The sequence below is a fragment of the Grus americana genome, chromosome Z (genome assembly GCF_028858705.1).
Source record: "Grus americana isolate bGruAme1 chromosome Z, bGruAme1.mat, whole genome shotgun sequence".
Taxonomy (NCBI): Eukaryota; Metazoa; Chordata; class Aves; order Gruiformes; family Gruidae; genus Grus; species Grus americana.
In genome coordinates, this window is record NC_072891.1 from 20,949,766 (window position 1) to 20,965,972 (window position 16,207).

A 16,207-nucleotide genomic window follows, 5' to 3' on the forward strand; every position below is an offset into this window, starting at 1 on the left:
AGAGTCTTGCTGTACGAAGAAAATTTAGAGAAAAGTGCAAGGAGAGAGGCAGAATGTGAAAGGCAATAGAACTGATGTTATGGGGGAAAGAGGCATAAGGACAACTTTAAGACCCATTTTATAGAATGGAAGCAGTAATGTAATCTTCAAACTGCAGTAGGAAATATGCTAAGTGGATAAAAGCTCATAAATGTAACTTGTCAGCTGAAAATGATCAGCTTGTGGAAAGTGTTTGGAGTAGGAGAGGAGGCTTAAGAATCACAGACTTATAAGAGGTTATTTTCTGTTTGTTCAGATTGCTAGTGCAACTACTGCTCCATCAATCCCTACACATCTGTCTCCTGGCTTGAAAGATGTGACTCTTCGGTGTTTAGAACTTCAGCCTCAGGACAGACCCCCATCGAGGGAACTGCTGAAGCACCCAGTCTTCCGTACTACGTGGTAGCTACATATGTATAAGGCTGATTACTGAAGAAGCTTCTGCTGAATATACAATTAACTGTCTCGCAGTGCAGTTAAGCACAGCAAGTTGTATTATTCTGCTGGCCTTAATGATAGATACATCCAGGACTTAAGGCCAGTGGAGGACTCTACCTAAGTATGTGATTGACAAATCGAGATCTTTACCTAAGCTCAGTATGCAACATTTCACAACTTGAGCAGAGATTTGTAAACTGTGCCTTTTCAAACATCTGGCTCTACGTGAACTCAAAAGCATTTTTCCTTAAATCTGCATGATTATTTAGCAGATAAGTGATTTTTATTTTCTTTGGAGCACTTTTTCAGCAATATTAGCAGCTGAGGGGCTCAGGATCTGTTTTACTATAACAATCACTGTTCCATTTCACATCACGTAGATGTAAGCAGAGGGTTCTGCAATTAGTCAGTTTTCAGCACTGTTTAAAAGGAAGTTCTGTATCTGTCCCTTTTAATTATACAGAGTTCTCTGAGTAACAAATCCAAATGTTGATGGATACTTTAAGAAAAAAAAATTTTGCCTTCCTTAAATTAAGAGCAGGCAGTTGTGGTTCACTGTGCGTTTACTGCTGGCTATGTAATTTCTTTTGAAATTAAAGTTTGTTTTCATTGTATCTTTAACTTTCAGGGAAAGGTGATCTTTTAAAATAGTCTTTAGAAAAAGATGCAAACTGTGTCATGGAACATCTTGCTGACACAAGAATTTTAAAAACAGATTTGCTGGAAATCTGGAATAAAATAGAATGCCACCTTTAATGAGGCAGTGTTGAAGGCTCTGATAGTATAGGTTATTTAAAAAATGAAACAGAAAAAACCAAGATTGTTCTGCATAAAACAACTTAGTCTGAATCACGCTAAAAGTTGTTGAGCCTTCTTTTCATATAGCAGTTCTTCTGGCAAATCATGTAGAGATATTTCATGTCAAAGGGCCCAAACCCAGCTCCCACTAAAGTTTACGGGAGACTTTATCCTGTACTTCAGTGGAAGCAGGTGCTGGCTTGAGCAAATCTCATTCTTTATGTAACAAAACTGAGGTGACATTCTCTACTGATAACAAGTTTTACCTGCTGTTTTCCTTCTGCCATACATCATCTATTTACTGTAGCCATTAGTGATAATTTAATTTGAAAATGTTAAAAATATTACCGTAAGAAAGGTATTTATTCTAACAAGAAACAAACTTGGACTTGAAAAGCAAGATAAAGTAAAATGTGAAGTAAAGCTTCACCTGTAGTGCAAAACTTGTGTTTTTAGCAGGTGTGTTTTTTTTAAAAACAGGTTTTTAAAATAATTTTAAAGGCAGGTTTTTAGATTCTGATGCATGTAATTCTGAAGGAAAATGGCAGCTTTTCTTTTGCTTTTTTTTAAATGGGGATCTTTTTAAATCAAATATTGATTGTGTTTAATCCATTTGGAAAAAATACTGTTTGTGTTTTAACTCTTCAGAAGTCAGTTGGATCGTTGGACTGAAATGGAATTGGTTATTTTCAAAGACTCAGGACAAACTAAATAAGCTATAGTACATTAAAAACGTACAACACAAATTGGAAGTAAAACATCTTAAAGATAAGTTTACAAGAATGATAGTGCTCATGCTAATAAAGCAGTGTCATTAGTTGTGAATGTGTGTCTTTTGGAAATTTTACATTCCTTTGTTTTGGAAGATTGGCAGACTTTGAAGAGTTAAAAAGATAATACCGAAATGTGAAGTTTGGTAGCTCTAACTGTTTTGTACTTGACTTTTTTTTGACCACTTTAGAATTTCTCATTCTAATAAGATTGTCTCCAAGTCTTTCTTATGTGCAAGCTTTAAAGGATGCACTCTTGCCAATTCATGTACTGGAAGATCAGCTGTCAGATTAATACTGTTTCTGGCAGAAATGTAAACTGTATAGACTGATGAACCTCAGCTAATCAGTATTACTTTGTAGATCACCATGCCTACCACATTTCAAACTCAAACTGCCTCTAGGTGTCCAAATGCATTTGTTTGAGTTTGTTTGCGTTTCCCTCAGCTTGCTGGTAATTGTGGTGTTTTTAAAATGCAGATGTGATGTAATATTCTTATTTTCTTTGGATCAAAGCTGGACTGAAAATTGTATTGTGTAATTATTTTTTGTGTTCTTAATGTTATTTGGTACTTAAGTTGTAAATAACGTCTACTGCTGTTTATTCCAGTTTCTACTACCTCAGGTGTCCTATAGAGTTTCTTCTACCAAAGTTCACTTTCACAATGAAATTATATTTGCTATGTGACTGATTCCTAAGACTTCCAGGGCTTAAGGGCTAACTTCTATTAGCACCTTACTGTGCAGGCAAATTTTACAGAAATCTCTGGGTTAAGAAATTTGGCTTCATTGTATCCTTTGTTATTTTAAATATATCAAGATATTTTAATTAAAAGTTTTTACCCCATTGAACCAATTTTATATAGTATAATTTGTACCTATTTTGGTGGTTTTTGTCTTTATAGTAAATAAAAGTTTTTGGACAAATTTTGCCCTTTGTTTATTGTAATGTAAACACATTTAGTTTACCAATGCGAATAAAATATTTCTGGTACACTTACTGTTTAGACACAATTTTGTATGCAACACTTGATATATGAAGACTTAGTTTCTAATATTAAATGACACGTATGAGTGAGTATTGGCTGATATATGTATATCTTAGGTGTATCAATAAAGAATGTTTAGATAAAGGGTAGCAACAAACACTAAATTTTTTTAATTGATAATAAAGGTAGGAAATTGTCTCTAGGACAACACTGTATCTGAGCCTCACCTGCTTATGCCCCAGATCAAACATTAAATATCTAAATTTTGAATCACTGTAAATGTAACTATTAATTACCAAGTCAGGTGAGCTGATTTGGTTAGATCAGATTGAGGTGTATCCTGGAAGTTAATATGCTATTTTGTTTCCAGCTAAATGATTCTGTTGCTTGTGATTTAAATAGCAAACAATCAGTCCCATAGTCAGGCAATCTGAATACGTATTGCAAAGCTAGGTCTTGTTTCAGTTGCTTGTCTCTCCTGATTTTTTGATATTTTTAAAATTTAGAAATTTTTTGATAGTTGAAAACCAGTGTTCTGTAGCCTTTTTTTGTGACTACTAAATTCTACATTTTGAAGAATCATTCTCTTTATAGTCTCTACTACTTATGTGACTTCTGCAAATAGACATGAGCACATAACTCACCAGCAAAAACTGGCAGCATAAATCTTCAGATAAAGTCTAATATCTGGGGTTTTTTAAATCAGAAAAATGTATTAATTGTCATATATTTTCCTTCTTGACATTTCAAGGACTAAATAGAAGATAAATTGAGTGTAATGTACCTTCCTTTATTTAATTCACTATAGTACCACAGTAAGATTCAGCAGTTCTACTCTGTGGTAGTTGTGATGTTGCAGTCTCCTTTTTAGGAACAAGGGATGGTGGAGATCACCTGTCCCCAGCAGCTGGCAGTGAATGTCAAAGATACCTGCTTATGGAACCAAATGTCTTCATTTGCAAAGGACATGTTCAGTTCTTTGGCAGGCAAATAGTAAGCTATTCCCATTTTTTTTGTCTGGTGGGAGTAATGTACATTCTGCATTCTATGTGATGGTCATTAGCTGAAGTACGACAGTGTCTCATCTTTGCAAATTCTCATTGAAAGGTAATGATTGCTTCCAGAACATGTTGGAGTGTCATAAATATCATGTGTTTCTGAGTGAGCAACTTGTATGCCTGGCTGTTCTGACCTGACTGTGCCCAGCTCCCAAGACACCGTGTTTCCCTTTAACTTTTTTCTCAGTGCATACTCTTCCTTGCTGAGCTGAATCATGAATGTGACAGTCTTGCTTTTAAAACCCACAATATGCATATGCTGTGGCAAACATGCATGTCGTCTTCTTGTTATGGCACCCAGCTGCCAATACCCAGAATTGAAGTTGTGGATTGACCTTTCTTCCCTGTCATTACCGAGAATGTCCAGGAGATGGCAGGAAAGCATTTTGAGGCAGCTGCTGTGACACTTCTTTTTATTTCCCTCAATTATTTCAGTTTGCAATATATCATCACTCAGTCCACATCAGAAAAGATGTGCAAGGCTAACAATAGAATTAAAGTGAATAGGGAGTAAATCAAGAGGCACTTTATAAACATTTGTAAAGCTCCAAGATGAGAAGTTAATTCTGCTTTTCATTGCTTTGGTGTGCCTGCCTCACAAAATCCCAAACTGTTGGCAAAAGTTCAGGTCTGGACATAGGAGTATAAGCCTTGACAGTAGTTTGAGGTTTGGTTCCTCTGTTTGCCCCCAAACCAATTCTCAAACACTAGCTCCATGTGACTGTTTTTAAACTAGTTTCCTATAAAAGTAAGATATATGTCGTTGTGTTCTGTCTCAATTTTTCCCAATAACTTTTGACTTCATCGGCAGACTTTAACTAAAACTGCAGATAAGGAACACCATCCAAAGATACAAGTTTTATGAAAGTAGGTACCCAAGCAGAGAAGGAGGAACAGTGGCTAAGGAGAGAGCATTACCCTTAATGATTTATGAAGAATGATTTGGAGGCCTTTGTTAATTTTTGAAGATCAATTGTTGAGTGACTTTTTTCTTCACTATGTTTTTGGGATTTTTTTTTTACAGATGATAGTAGAATGCGGCACCGAAAGAGATTTTGCCCATACCCCATGTGCACTTGAGTCATAAGTGCTCATGATTTGTAATATATCCCTTTTGCTGGGCTTGTTAGGCTTGCTGTAAATGCTGCAGACCACTTCATGTCCGTGAGCAGGCTGCACCTTTCAAGCTGCAGTCACTTACAATGCTACAAAGCACAATTCATGTCTCCTTGTCACCAGGGCCAAACACTAGTCAAAAGTGCGGGCAGAAATGCTCTGGACCATTAACCCACTCCTTTTATGAAGTGGCTCGTCTGAGGCACTACCAGTCTTCAGTGTCAGTAGAGGTGGGTACAGTGTAATTTTGGAAAAGTGATCTGATAGTGCTGGGAATGCCCGTGGATCAGAAATGTCAAGGAGGTGGGGTTCAACTGCTTCTAGATAATTTTTAAATCTCCTTTTGGTAACAGATCTTGCCATTTTTGGATTGTTCAATAAAACAGAGAAGGGGCATGTAACATTATTTAGACATCTGTGTGTATGTGCACCCATGGGATGTGAGTTTTGTTTTCCAGTGCCTGCAGCTCTCTCTTTTTTGGTGCAAATATACCATGCCTTTATACTACCTCTGGTTAACCAACTCTTTCTTCATAGAGCCGTCAGCCGTTGAAGCACAGGGACTCCCAGCTCCACTTGAGCCCAAATGAACAACTCCGTGTTGGCATTAAAACCTTTCTCCTCTTCCTTGCGAGATGCCTCCTCGCCTCAGCGGTGTGACGGCTACCGCTCGTCCCCCTGCAAGTCGCGCGGCGACTACCCGGGCTCCGCCCCCGGGCAGTGACAAGATGGCGCCTCAGACGCCGGGTTGGCAGCTCCGTACGCGAACACGGCCCCGCGAGCGGAGCGGGGATTGGCTGGGCCGGCTGCGCGGGCGCGGCTTGAGAGCGAGCGGTGCCCACGACGGGCGCGAGGGAGTAGGCGCGGCTCCCCGCCGCCATGCTGCGAGCCCTGCGGCGGCGGTGGGACGCCTACAAGTACCGCTTCGTGCCCTGGCTGGCCCTCAACCTCCGCCGCAAGCGCAGGTGAGGCGAAGGGGCAGGCCCCTGGGCAGCGGCGAGCCCGCTTGGGAGGGGGCCTGCCTTGCCCCCCTTTGTGCCCTTCCCGGCAGGGCGAAGCGGCGGCAGCCGGTGTCACCCTGGTGGGTTTCCCGCAGGGTTTCCCGACCTCGAGTAGCTGCTGGCGGCGGGCGAGAGCTCACCTCGGGGGGCCAGGAGCGGCCATGGCCGAGACCCCGCTCCCCCTTTCTCGGGAGTGAGCGGGGGCGCCGCTCGGGCCAGCGGGTTTGTCACTGAGGGGGGCTGCTTGGCCAAAGCGGTTCAGCCTCCCGTGTCACTGCCCCGGCGTAAAGCTCTGATACTTGGGCACTTCAAAATGCTATTTAACGTTAAAACTAGATAGGTAGCTTTTTCTTTTTTCCAGTAAGATTTGTTTGCCTCTTTTTAAAGGTAGAAGTAGCGCTTGAGTTTAAGTGAGTACGACATTTTTATAAGTAGCATAAATTAAAATCTCCCAAGTCAGCATTGTATTTGGTCTCACCTCATTTAAAATGTGATGAACTTCTTATATATTTTTGTAAACTTCATTAATAACATATATTTGATTTTTGCTATGTTTGTCACTAAGAACTCAGTGGGTATTAACCTACTTGCCTTGCTGTAAATACATCAGATGATGGTTTTACAGTAGGACAGAAATGAAAGAATATTCTTTAGAGTTTGGGTTTGAAACAACAGTGCATGTAGCTTGCTGCTGTAAAAATGGTTCTTCTGTATTTTATTTAGGAAAAATGTAATCTTAAAGTATTTTTTTCTTTACAGGACGCTTCGATATGTTCCTGAAAGCTCCCAAGACAAAATTATCTCTGATGAAGATGTCTTTGAAACACTACTGAAAACATTTAAAGCTCTGTTCATAAATGACTTAAGTAGACAAGCACATATTTTGGCCTTACTTCCAGAAATCAAATGTAAATATCTGGGATTACTGACTGTTGAGCAGAAGCAATCAACAGTAAATTCACATAACCACCAGAGTCAACGTGTGCTTAGTCCAGAGGAAGTCCTGTTTAATACACTAGGGTTCAGTATTACTCGAGACCAAAGTTCCCTGGTGTCTGCTGGGACTGGAGTCTTTGTTACCAAAGGTTTTGTACCAAAAGGGACAGTTGTATCTATGTATCCTGGTAATGCAATGTTCTTTTTTCTCATTAATTTTAGATGTGATTTCTAACCATCTAATTATAGAATGCCAAAGTTCTGCACTAGTTTTTATTTTACAGGTTTTATTTCTATCATTCCTTAACAAAATCACAAGTGATGGTAAATGAGAATATTTCTGTATAAACTGACTAGAGTTCTTTTGGAAATAAGCAAAGCAATATTGGTGGGGTAATTTTGTTTGTAAAAAAAAAAAAACTTTCAATACTTTTTCAGCTGCCGGAAAAGTTGTTCCAGATTCTGTAAACACAATTGGATGGGAGCACTTTCAAGTAGATGAACAATACAGTTGAATTTTTTGGGTTTCTGTTTTGGATAAGGATCTGAAAATAGGGGTTTGAGATCACACAGATCATAAGACTATGATCTTTTTTCAGACCACAAAAATACAAATTGGAGAGTGAAAATCAACCCCTTATTTAGTGGAACTCTCTTCCATAAAGCATGTTTGGATAATCAGCACTACTCTGTTCCTCCTCCTCATTTCTTGGAACTGTATTTGCCTACATTTCATAAAAAGATTTGTAATTCTGTCAGTACGGCCAAGGTAGGACAGCTCTGCTGAAATGCTTTGGATTTGTCCACAGAATCATCCCCTGGGTGGGGTCTCTAGCTTATGCCAACACTGCAGGACTGAGACCAGGTGGCAGAGCATGTTTTGCCATGCCAAGGCAGGAGTGTCTGGCTGTTACCATTGACTGATGAATTGAGTAATTGTCAAGTGGCAATCACAGAGAATGAGCGTGCAACCTTGCAGCTCGCTTCAGATTTCAGGCACATACTAAACATGAGTGTAGGCTCATTGAGAGTCTCCTCTAACAGCTTATCTAGTGAAAAAAGAGGATGAGCTGGTGAAATGCCTTCTTTTTTCAGGGGTATGGAGAAAACTGCAGGGCTGCTGGCTGGGGAAGGCACCCTGTGGAGAGAAGCAGGTCAGTGCTCTCCTGCCTGTTGTTTGGCAGTGAGTGCAGCCTGCCAGCAGGGCTTTCGCCTAACTCCTTGTGAGGTTCAGTGGAGGATTTGTGCAGGGTGTTGCTGAAGACATAGTGGGTGCAAGACATGTGACACTGCAATGTCATGAAAAATTGGAAGCCAGTCTGCTGTCACTTTTCTGTGCTTGGCAGCCAGGGCACTTGAAATCCTGTCCACAAATTTGGGAAACGGTCTGCTGAAATGATTTGTCTGTTCTTGGTTTGGCCTTTTCCTTCTCCTGTACCAAGCCAAATCTCTGATCAGGGTGGTGGAGGGGGCTTTTGAGGTTCTTTGCTGTCTATGTGTGTGTGCTTTTCAAAGTGTCCTGACACAGTAGTAACAAAACAGTATTTTCAGCTGTGCTTTTCTGAACAAACATCACTTGCTGTTTTCCTCTCTGAAGCAGGCCAGTTGGCTATGATGCTTTATCTACCTCACATCGATACTGAACACAGGTCTTCTCTTCAATGATTTCCTTCAGTGGCTTCTCTGGAATATCTTCGCTCATGTTGATTTTTTTTGCATCCCACAAAGATGTGTCTAAAAGTGTGTAGGTTTACAAGTGTTAATGTCTTTAACTGAGAGAGGAGTTCTCTCCTACCCTCTCTGTCTCCTTTGAGTTTCTGTGTGGAGGGGACGGGATGATATCGTAAGCCCATTCTGACAGTTAACTTATTTTCTTCTGAAATAATCATATCTATCTTGCAACAGGTACAGTATACAGAAAGCATGAGCCCATCTTCTTCCAGTCCCTTGGCAATCCCTTTATTTTTAGGTGCATAGATGGCATCCTTATTGATGGGAACGATAAAGGAATATCAAGATCAGTGTACAGGTAAGCAGTCAAAAGAAATAGGGGATTGTCACTCAACTGATTTTAAACAATGGTACTAATAGTCTCAGCTCCCTGTTGTCTTACCCTAAATTGAGTTATAGTTGGATATCATTCACCTATGTGTATCCTGTAATGCAAAAAACACAAGGGTAAGAGCTGCTGGATGTGATGTGTTACATACTTCTGTCTTCATCTGTAACGCCAGTGAGATGCGTTTTGATGTACAGAGACTGTTTCCTGTAAAGAAAATAGTTTTAATAGGAGCAGGATGTAGCATAAACTTTTTTAAATGCTTCTGAGCTGTTATTCAAATCTGCTTAGTGGATGGGAAAAAAAAAAAAAAAGCTTCCGTATGGACTTGCTAAAACCAAAAGGGCAAATCTGGTAACTCCGGCTCTGGTCTACAGATGAGCAGCACTTTAGAAGGGAGCAGTAATAATAATGGTAATGATGATGATAATAATATCATCTCAAGTTGGAAGGGACCCATAAGGATCATTGCATTGAACTCGCTGCTCCTCACAGGACTACCTGAAACTAAACCGTATGACTAAGAGTGTTGTCGAGACACTCCTTGAACTCTGACAGGCTTGGTGCCATGACCACTTCCCTGGGAGCCTGTTCCAGGGACCAGCCACCCTCTTGGTGAAGAACCTCTTAATGACCAGTCTGAACTTCCCCTGATGCAGCTAGCCTGAACTGTTTCAGCTTACCATGAAATGTAATTTGTGTTTAAATATGACAAGAAAAGAAGATAAAATTAACAAGCAAAATGATCTAAAATAATACCTAATTTGAATATTAATACCAATACCAGATTTTAATTCTGGGAATGAGTTTGAAGTTCATACTGTAATGAGCCTTCACATCTGTGAAGGAGCTGTGATTCACGTTAACGCTGTCAGTCATTTCAGGTCTTGCAGCAGGAGAGATCGACTTGGCCCATTTCAAATGAGCGATGAGAGCTGGCTCACAGCTGCCCTGCAGAACCCACTGGCAGTGGGACAGTATGTCAACAACTGCTCACATGGTGAGTTGCCAGGTAAATTTTCCAGGCTTGAGTTTGTCTTTAAGGATATAAATTATTTTGGAGGTGACAAAGAGAATCAAATGTTGATTTGGACTTGGCAGTGCTAGGTAGACGGTTGGACTTGACGATCTTAAAGGTCTTCAACTAAACCAATTCTATGATCTTGGGCACCAATAGTGCTGTTTAAAACAAGATAAGCACTTACGGGATGAAGAGTTTCTGAGGCCTTTTGTGACAGCTGGGTGCTAGAATCCTTCAGCACAGCAACGCTTCAAATATTCATGTGCTTTTCTCAATGACTCCTGCAGATCCCCCAGTCTCCCTCCTGGTATGTAGAGTGAAAGGCACACATCCCAGAATGTGAGATGGTGGGAAAGGATATCTAGCAAAGGACTGCTGGGCTGAGGCAGCGCAGAGTTGCAGATCAAGTTCCGCAGTATGGTTCCAGCAGCCTTCATGAGAAAACCATACGCACAGTGACTTGTACAGTAAGATTCTATCACTGCTCAGTTTGGACTATAGTACTTTTTTTAGACTTCCTTCCATTTATGCGCAAAATCTGCGAAACTGTTGGTATGATATAGCTGTTGGACATGAAAAGGGGAACTATTTATTTATTCTGTCTTACACAGTATGTGTTGGTGTTAAGGTTTGGGGGAATAAATAACTCACAGGAGTGATTGTGAGATACAGAAAGTTCAGTTGCTATCATACCCAGCCTCTAAGTGGTTTTCAGAGCCTGTGTTACACTAAAGATACTTTGCCTCCAAGTAGCATCCAGAAAGGTTGCTGGAGTAGCGAACCAGGTATTGACTGGCATGGAGACAAAGGTCTGTCCCGTGAAACTGCAGCTTCCAGGTCCGATGTCCATGTAAAGAAAATTGCCTTCTTCCTGCTGGACAGAAGGTGATTTTCTCCCTGGCTGTATTTATGATATATTTTGCCATGGGAACATTTTTTTCAAGACTTTTAAACTGTAAAAGTAAATGTTGTATATTAACATTTAGCAATGCTGTAAGCTACCCCTGGTGCTATGCAAGTTGTGCCCCTTCATGCATATGTTGATAATCAGACCATCCTGCTTAATGCAATAAGGATGAATTAAAACTTCTATAGGTGGTTGTGTATCTCTTGTGTAAATTCAAATTAGGACTTCAGAGGAGTCTAGCAGCTTTCAACAGAGGCAAGGTTTTCAGGCTTGATGAAGCATCTGGTACTTTTGCAGCAATACATTTGATATTTTTACACATCTCTAAACCCGATCTTAGATTTTCTCAGTATCATAGAGACTTTTTTTTTTTCCTTCTTATTTCTAGAAAAAGCAGCCAACGTGTGTTACCAGGAGTTTGATGTGCCGGAATATTTTCCAGTAGAACTGAAACAGTATCTTCCAAACATCGTCTACAGCCATGACATAGAGAGGTTAGCAGCAAACCAAAAGCTCAGAGATTTGTGCGATACAAAGCACACTGTGTGTGTAAAGCAGACAAACATGGTTGAACATAATAATATTCCATATGAAGATGAGTTACACAAAAGTGTGCACCATTGTGGAAGAGCATTTTGAATACACAAATTTTAAGTGATTTAGAAGACATTCTTTTCCTTCCTTTTCCCACATCTTTGCAAATGAGATCAGCATAGCTCTGAAGACATGGTTTTACAAGCAGTGGTTACACTATAGCGGGATACTTCTGAATCCCAAAAAGCACTAGTTATATTTTGCTTGTATTGCAGTACTGAGGTTTTTTGATATGTATTTCAAATGTAACCCTTAGTAACCCTTAACCAAAAAAAAGCCCTTCTAAAGTAGTTTAGATTTAGGCTTCTTACTCTCCTGTTCTCCATGTCCTCTGCTTATGTTGTTTTCCTAAAAGTGGGATCATTCATCTGGTGTGCAGTATGACAATATACACACAGAGCAGAGGTATTTTATTTATTTCGTGTCTGTGCAGAGATGGGTGCACAAAGCTAGCAGCTACACACAGAATCTACAATGTATTTATCTTGTTACCAGATTAGAAAAACCTGCTTAAATTGATGCTAATAGGTTAGTAATTACTGCATCGTCTACTATTGGTCAAGCATATTTAAATTAGCATGCATGCTCATTGATGGTGTGGGGGGGTAATTTGCATAGTCCTTTAATTGGGTGGGTGGTCACGAACTCCCCCAGCCACCTTTACCTTTCCCCTAGTTACTACCAATTTTTGTTGACTTTAGGCCTCTCTGGCAATCACCTAGCTCTCCGCTCCTTCTGGGGAAGGACGTTTCTATTTTATCAGTTTTTTGGCTCTTCTTCAAGGATACTTTTTAGCAAAGCATGTTTTTTATCAGTCCTTCATCTCTTCCTCAAAGGTATAGTTGTTAGCAAAGCACAGCAGTGCATTTAACCTTAAATTAAACAGTGTCTAAGCACTAACCCAAACACATTTCTGTCCCTGTAAAGTGGAAAATTCTACTTTATAGATATCAACGTGAGAAATAAGCAGATGAATTTGCAAGGAGAAACCTTAAATTAATTTGTAGAGAAAAATGAAATACTATGCAATATAAAGGCATGTGACTTTTAGTTACTCTACACAATTACAGCATCCTCATTATGTCCTGAAAAACCACCTCTTTTAGAAATTAGAACACTTAGGAACCTTTCTCAGATTTTTGTTTGGAAATGTGGGAAAAGTGTCAATTAAATGAATATGGACAACAAGGACAGACAATATGTCTGTGCCTTGTACTGGTATGTGGTCAAGAGGAACTTTCAAGAGAGAGGAAGTAAGTTGTAATGATGGTCCTGAATTTAACACACCAAAGAAATTGCACTTCTGGTCCAGTTGTTACCTTCAGGAATGAAATAATCCTCTTCATCTAGAGGATGCATATGGATTTCAGAACAGATGATCTAGACTTTTAATGTAATTCTGGAGCTATTTTAAACCCTTTGAGAAAGTTACGGTCCATATTGGGAAAATGGCTTTTCTGATTAAACTTAGACTTTCTTGAGGCAGTGTTAGGGATGCACTTGTAATCTGCAGATAAATAAATAAATGCTAATAAAAGAAGAGATAAAACTGAGCTTTCAGGAAGCCTGGATGCTGTACTTGAAGTGTGAAAGTTCAATGAGCAGAGCTAAGCTATGGGACCATTTCAGGAAGGCAGAATTTTGCTCTCTTCCTTGGAACCTGTCTAAGAAAATAGAGTGTTTCAGTCATCAGTTCTCCCTCTGTACAGCCACTAGACAAAAGAGCCCATCTGCTTCTAGCTGCTTGTTTTGATATTGATATTTACTGTGCTAACAACATAGGTAATCTGGTTCTTAAATCTTTTTCTGTCTTGTAAAAGAGTTCTTAGTACTTGTTTATATTTTTGTTGTTGATATGTTTCAGAATGCCCTCACACTAAATTTCTTAGTGGAGACTGGGTTGATGCTGTTCTTCACTTCCACATTCATCAGCATCAGAAGAATGTGCTCTCCTTCCTAGAATTTCAGCTTTAGGGCAAAGTCATTTACTTAAAGGAAGTTTAGAGGTGTGGGTTGCTAAACCTCTCTGTAAGAAAACTGTTTGTCAGCCACTCATTTCAACATGGAGTTTGTGGAATATGCACCCACAATCATAGATCGCAGCAGGTCTCTGTGCAGTTCAGAGCTGTTTTTCTGGATGTTGCTGAGCTGAGAGTGGGTTTAGCCAACGAGCACCTGTAGGTAGGTGTGTCCAGAGGAGTAATTTCTGCTCCATGCACTTCGCTGCAGCTTCTCCTCCTGTTTGTATAAGTGTCTTTTTATCTGTCCTGACTAATTCTTTTCTTTTCTGAATAATTGTGTGAGTGGAAACATTATTTGCATACCCACATAGACTGTGCTTTTTTTTTAAATTATATTGGGTTTGCTTGTATTTGATATCTGTATTTCAGTGTTGTTTCTCCAGGCTCCCTGGCCTGCATTATGCATATTACTCCCAAAAGTAATCTAGATGGAGCTGTTGTTTTAGCTCCTTGCCATGAAGAATTAATTGTTCACTTCTATATGTTTTGCTTTTCCTTTTCTTACAGCCACCTGAGATGTGTAGTGCTTGTCACTCTCAGAGACATCAAGCAAGGAGAAGAACTTTTTTCTAATTACTACACTGTTGTCAACTGAATTAATAAATTCAAGACTGAAGAAATCTGTGTCATTAAAATATTTACTGTGTGTGTACTTCAAGCTTCATGGGCATTTTTACATGATGGGGGGCTGTAGCTTTACCATTTAGAAAGCAAGTTGCAGGCTTGTATTTCCCTGAAATTATTCCACATTTGATGCAGTGGTGAAAATTTAACTGTTTGCATCATTAGTTTCTCAGCTGCCTACTGTTACTGCTTATTGGAGTTCAGCTGTCCATATGATAGCTCATAAAATAAAAACCTAAGTTCTGGACATGTCATTTAATCTTCTAGTTTGCATAGTTGTACCTGTGGCTCAGTTTTAATGTTATGCCATTTCATTTCTCATGCTTGCAATGGACACAGTTTGTAAAAATTACTTCCCTTTTGTGACCTATTCCTCAGGTAATCTTCATAGTTCAAGGTAATGACTAGTTGTTCTGGTTTTCTTGCAGTTGGTCCCTTTGGTATCTGCTTCCTTTTAGAAAGTATTTCAGTGTAGCCAGTTGTCTGAATCTTGTAGTAGCCAGTTTTGAAACAGTGCCAATATGCACTTCGGATGTGCTGTGAGCAAGAGGCCAGCTTCAGGCACTTGCTTTAGCTGTGCCTGTCTTGGGGTAGAGGGAGGGTGTATGTATCTTGAAGCCCTGTCCAATCCTAGTTTCAGTGGTTCAGTGAAAGCTTCCTGGCATGTGGCAACTTTCATAGCTTTTATTCTCCAAGAGAGAAAACTGCATGTTGCAGCGTGGCTGGAGGAAATAATGCCAGCCAAGTGTGCTGTGTATTTTTTTTTTTAATGAGTTACTGGCATAAACAGAGCTGCCATTCCCACATTAATTCTTGCTGCTGCCTGCAAACTGCCTTCAGAAAGTAAACAAGAGACAGCTTGTCAGTCTTTGGGTCTGGCTAAACAGCTTGGGAAAGGAAAATCATGCAGTATTTACTGCAGAAGTCCAAACAAGCCTCCCAGTGAATTTGTGGTTGGCATAAGCTCATGAGAACGGAGGAGCCGGGAAGTGGTGCGCTCTAAGGAATCTGGTAGGGTCAGAGCAGCCAGGGTGCCCTGCTTAGCTGCAGATGCATCTAGTCTCCTTTTCATAATGCAAAGCTTTTTGGTGTCTGTGTTACTTGGTCTCCTTCCAAGGCCTGAACCTTGTCTTTCATATTCATCCGGAAGTCCTTCTCAGCCAGAGAAGGCTGGCTTTTCAGGAAGATTTAAATGGCAGAGCTGTGAGATAGTGGCATGTGGCTCAGCATGGGTTGTACAAGTTTTATGATGGTGCTGGGGACAACTTCTAGTGGCAGTCCTTGTGTCTTCACTGTGCGGTAATGGATCAGAGCAGGTGGTGATCTCCGGTCTACTGTTGAGGATGCTCATCCTCCATCACTCCGAGGATCCCTTCTCTCCTGAGCTGGGCCTCCTCCCCAGCTCTCTGTGGGGAGAGTATTGGGCATCTCTTGATCTCTGAAGAGCAGGCTGTTTAGGCGCCTGCGGTGTTGCCCAGCTCAGCAGGTTCGGGTTTATGGGTAGGTGGGGAACACTAGTCTCAGCATGCTGGACAGGGCAGGTGCTGCTGATGTTCTCCAGGCTGAGACGCTGTCATGTGAAAGTATAGATTACTTCAGCTGTCTCATTATACACTTATAATACTTTTTAAATTACCATATTTGAAAGTATACTCCTGTCTGACGACCGTGCAACTTTGGTTTACAACTCTTTTTATCGAGAATAGTTTGCTTTACTGCATTTCCTGCCTCCTGGATGTGAACGTTGCACAGTAGCGGCAGATTGCAGTGCTGAAGGGCAGGCTGCCTGTCACTAATGGGGTGCGGGGGCTGGCTTCGCCTTGCTGAAATTCTTTC

General features: G+C 40.3%; 2 protein-coding genes across 9 annotated transcripts in view; both read left to right on the forward strand.

The window, feature by feature from the left end:
• Positions 1-2,972, forward strand: part of MAP3K1 (mitogen-activated protein kinase kinase kinase 1) — a 64,213-nt gene extending 61,241 nt beyond the window's left edge. For 4 of the 5 annotated variants that reach the window (XM_054810090.1, XM_054810088.1, XM_054810091.1 and 1 more), the window contains exon 20: positions 296-2,972. In XM_054810090.1, the coding sequence (XP_054666065.1) occupies positions 296-445 (150 nt within the window). In that variant the 3' untranslated portion in view covers positions 446-2,972. The remainder of the gene's footprint in view (positions 1-295) is intronic. The other variant, XR_008574676.1, reaches the window with a different exon arrangement.
• A 2,982-nt stretch (positions 2,973-5,954) lies between these two features.
• Positions 5,955-14,542, forward strand: SETD9 (SET domain containing 9). 4 transcript variants are annotated; one of them, XM_054810101.1, is made up of 6 exons: positions 5,955-6,173; positions 6,969-7,333; positions 9,051-9,174; positions 10,080-10,216; positions 11,521-11,626; positions 14,255-14,542. In XM_054810101.1, exons 1-6 carry the CDS (start codon positions 6,088-6,090, stop codon positions 14,340-14,342), a joined length of 906 nt encoding a protein of 301 aa, XP_054666076.1. In that variant the 5' UTR covers positions 5,955-6,087; the 3' UTR covers positions 14,343-14,542. The 4 variants fall into 4 exon arrangements, with proteins under 4 accessions (XP_054666076.1, XP_054666078.1, XP_054666077.1 ...); XM_054810103.1 differs by having other exon boundaries at positions 5,958-6,173; positions 10,080-10,204; positions 14,255-14,539; XM_054810102.1 differs by having other exon boundaries at positions 5,958-6,173; positions 10,089-10,216; positions 14,255-14,538.
• The last annotated feature ends 1,665 nt before the right edge of the window (positions 14,543-16,207 follow it).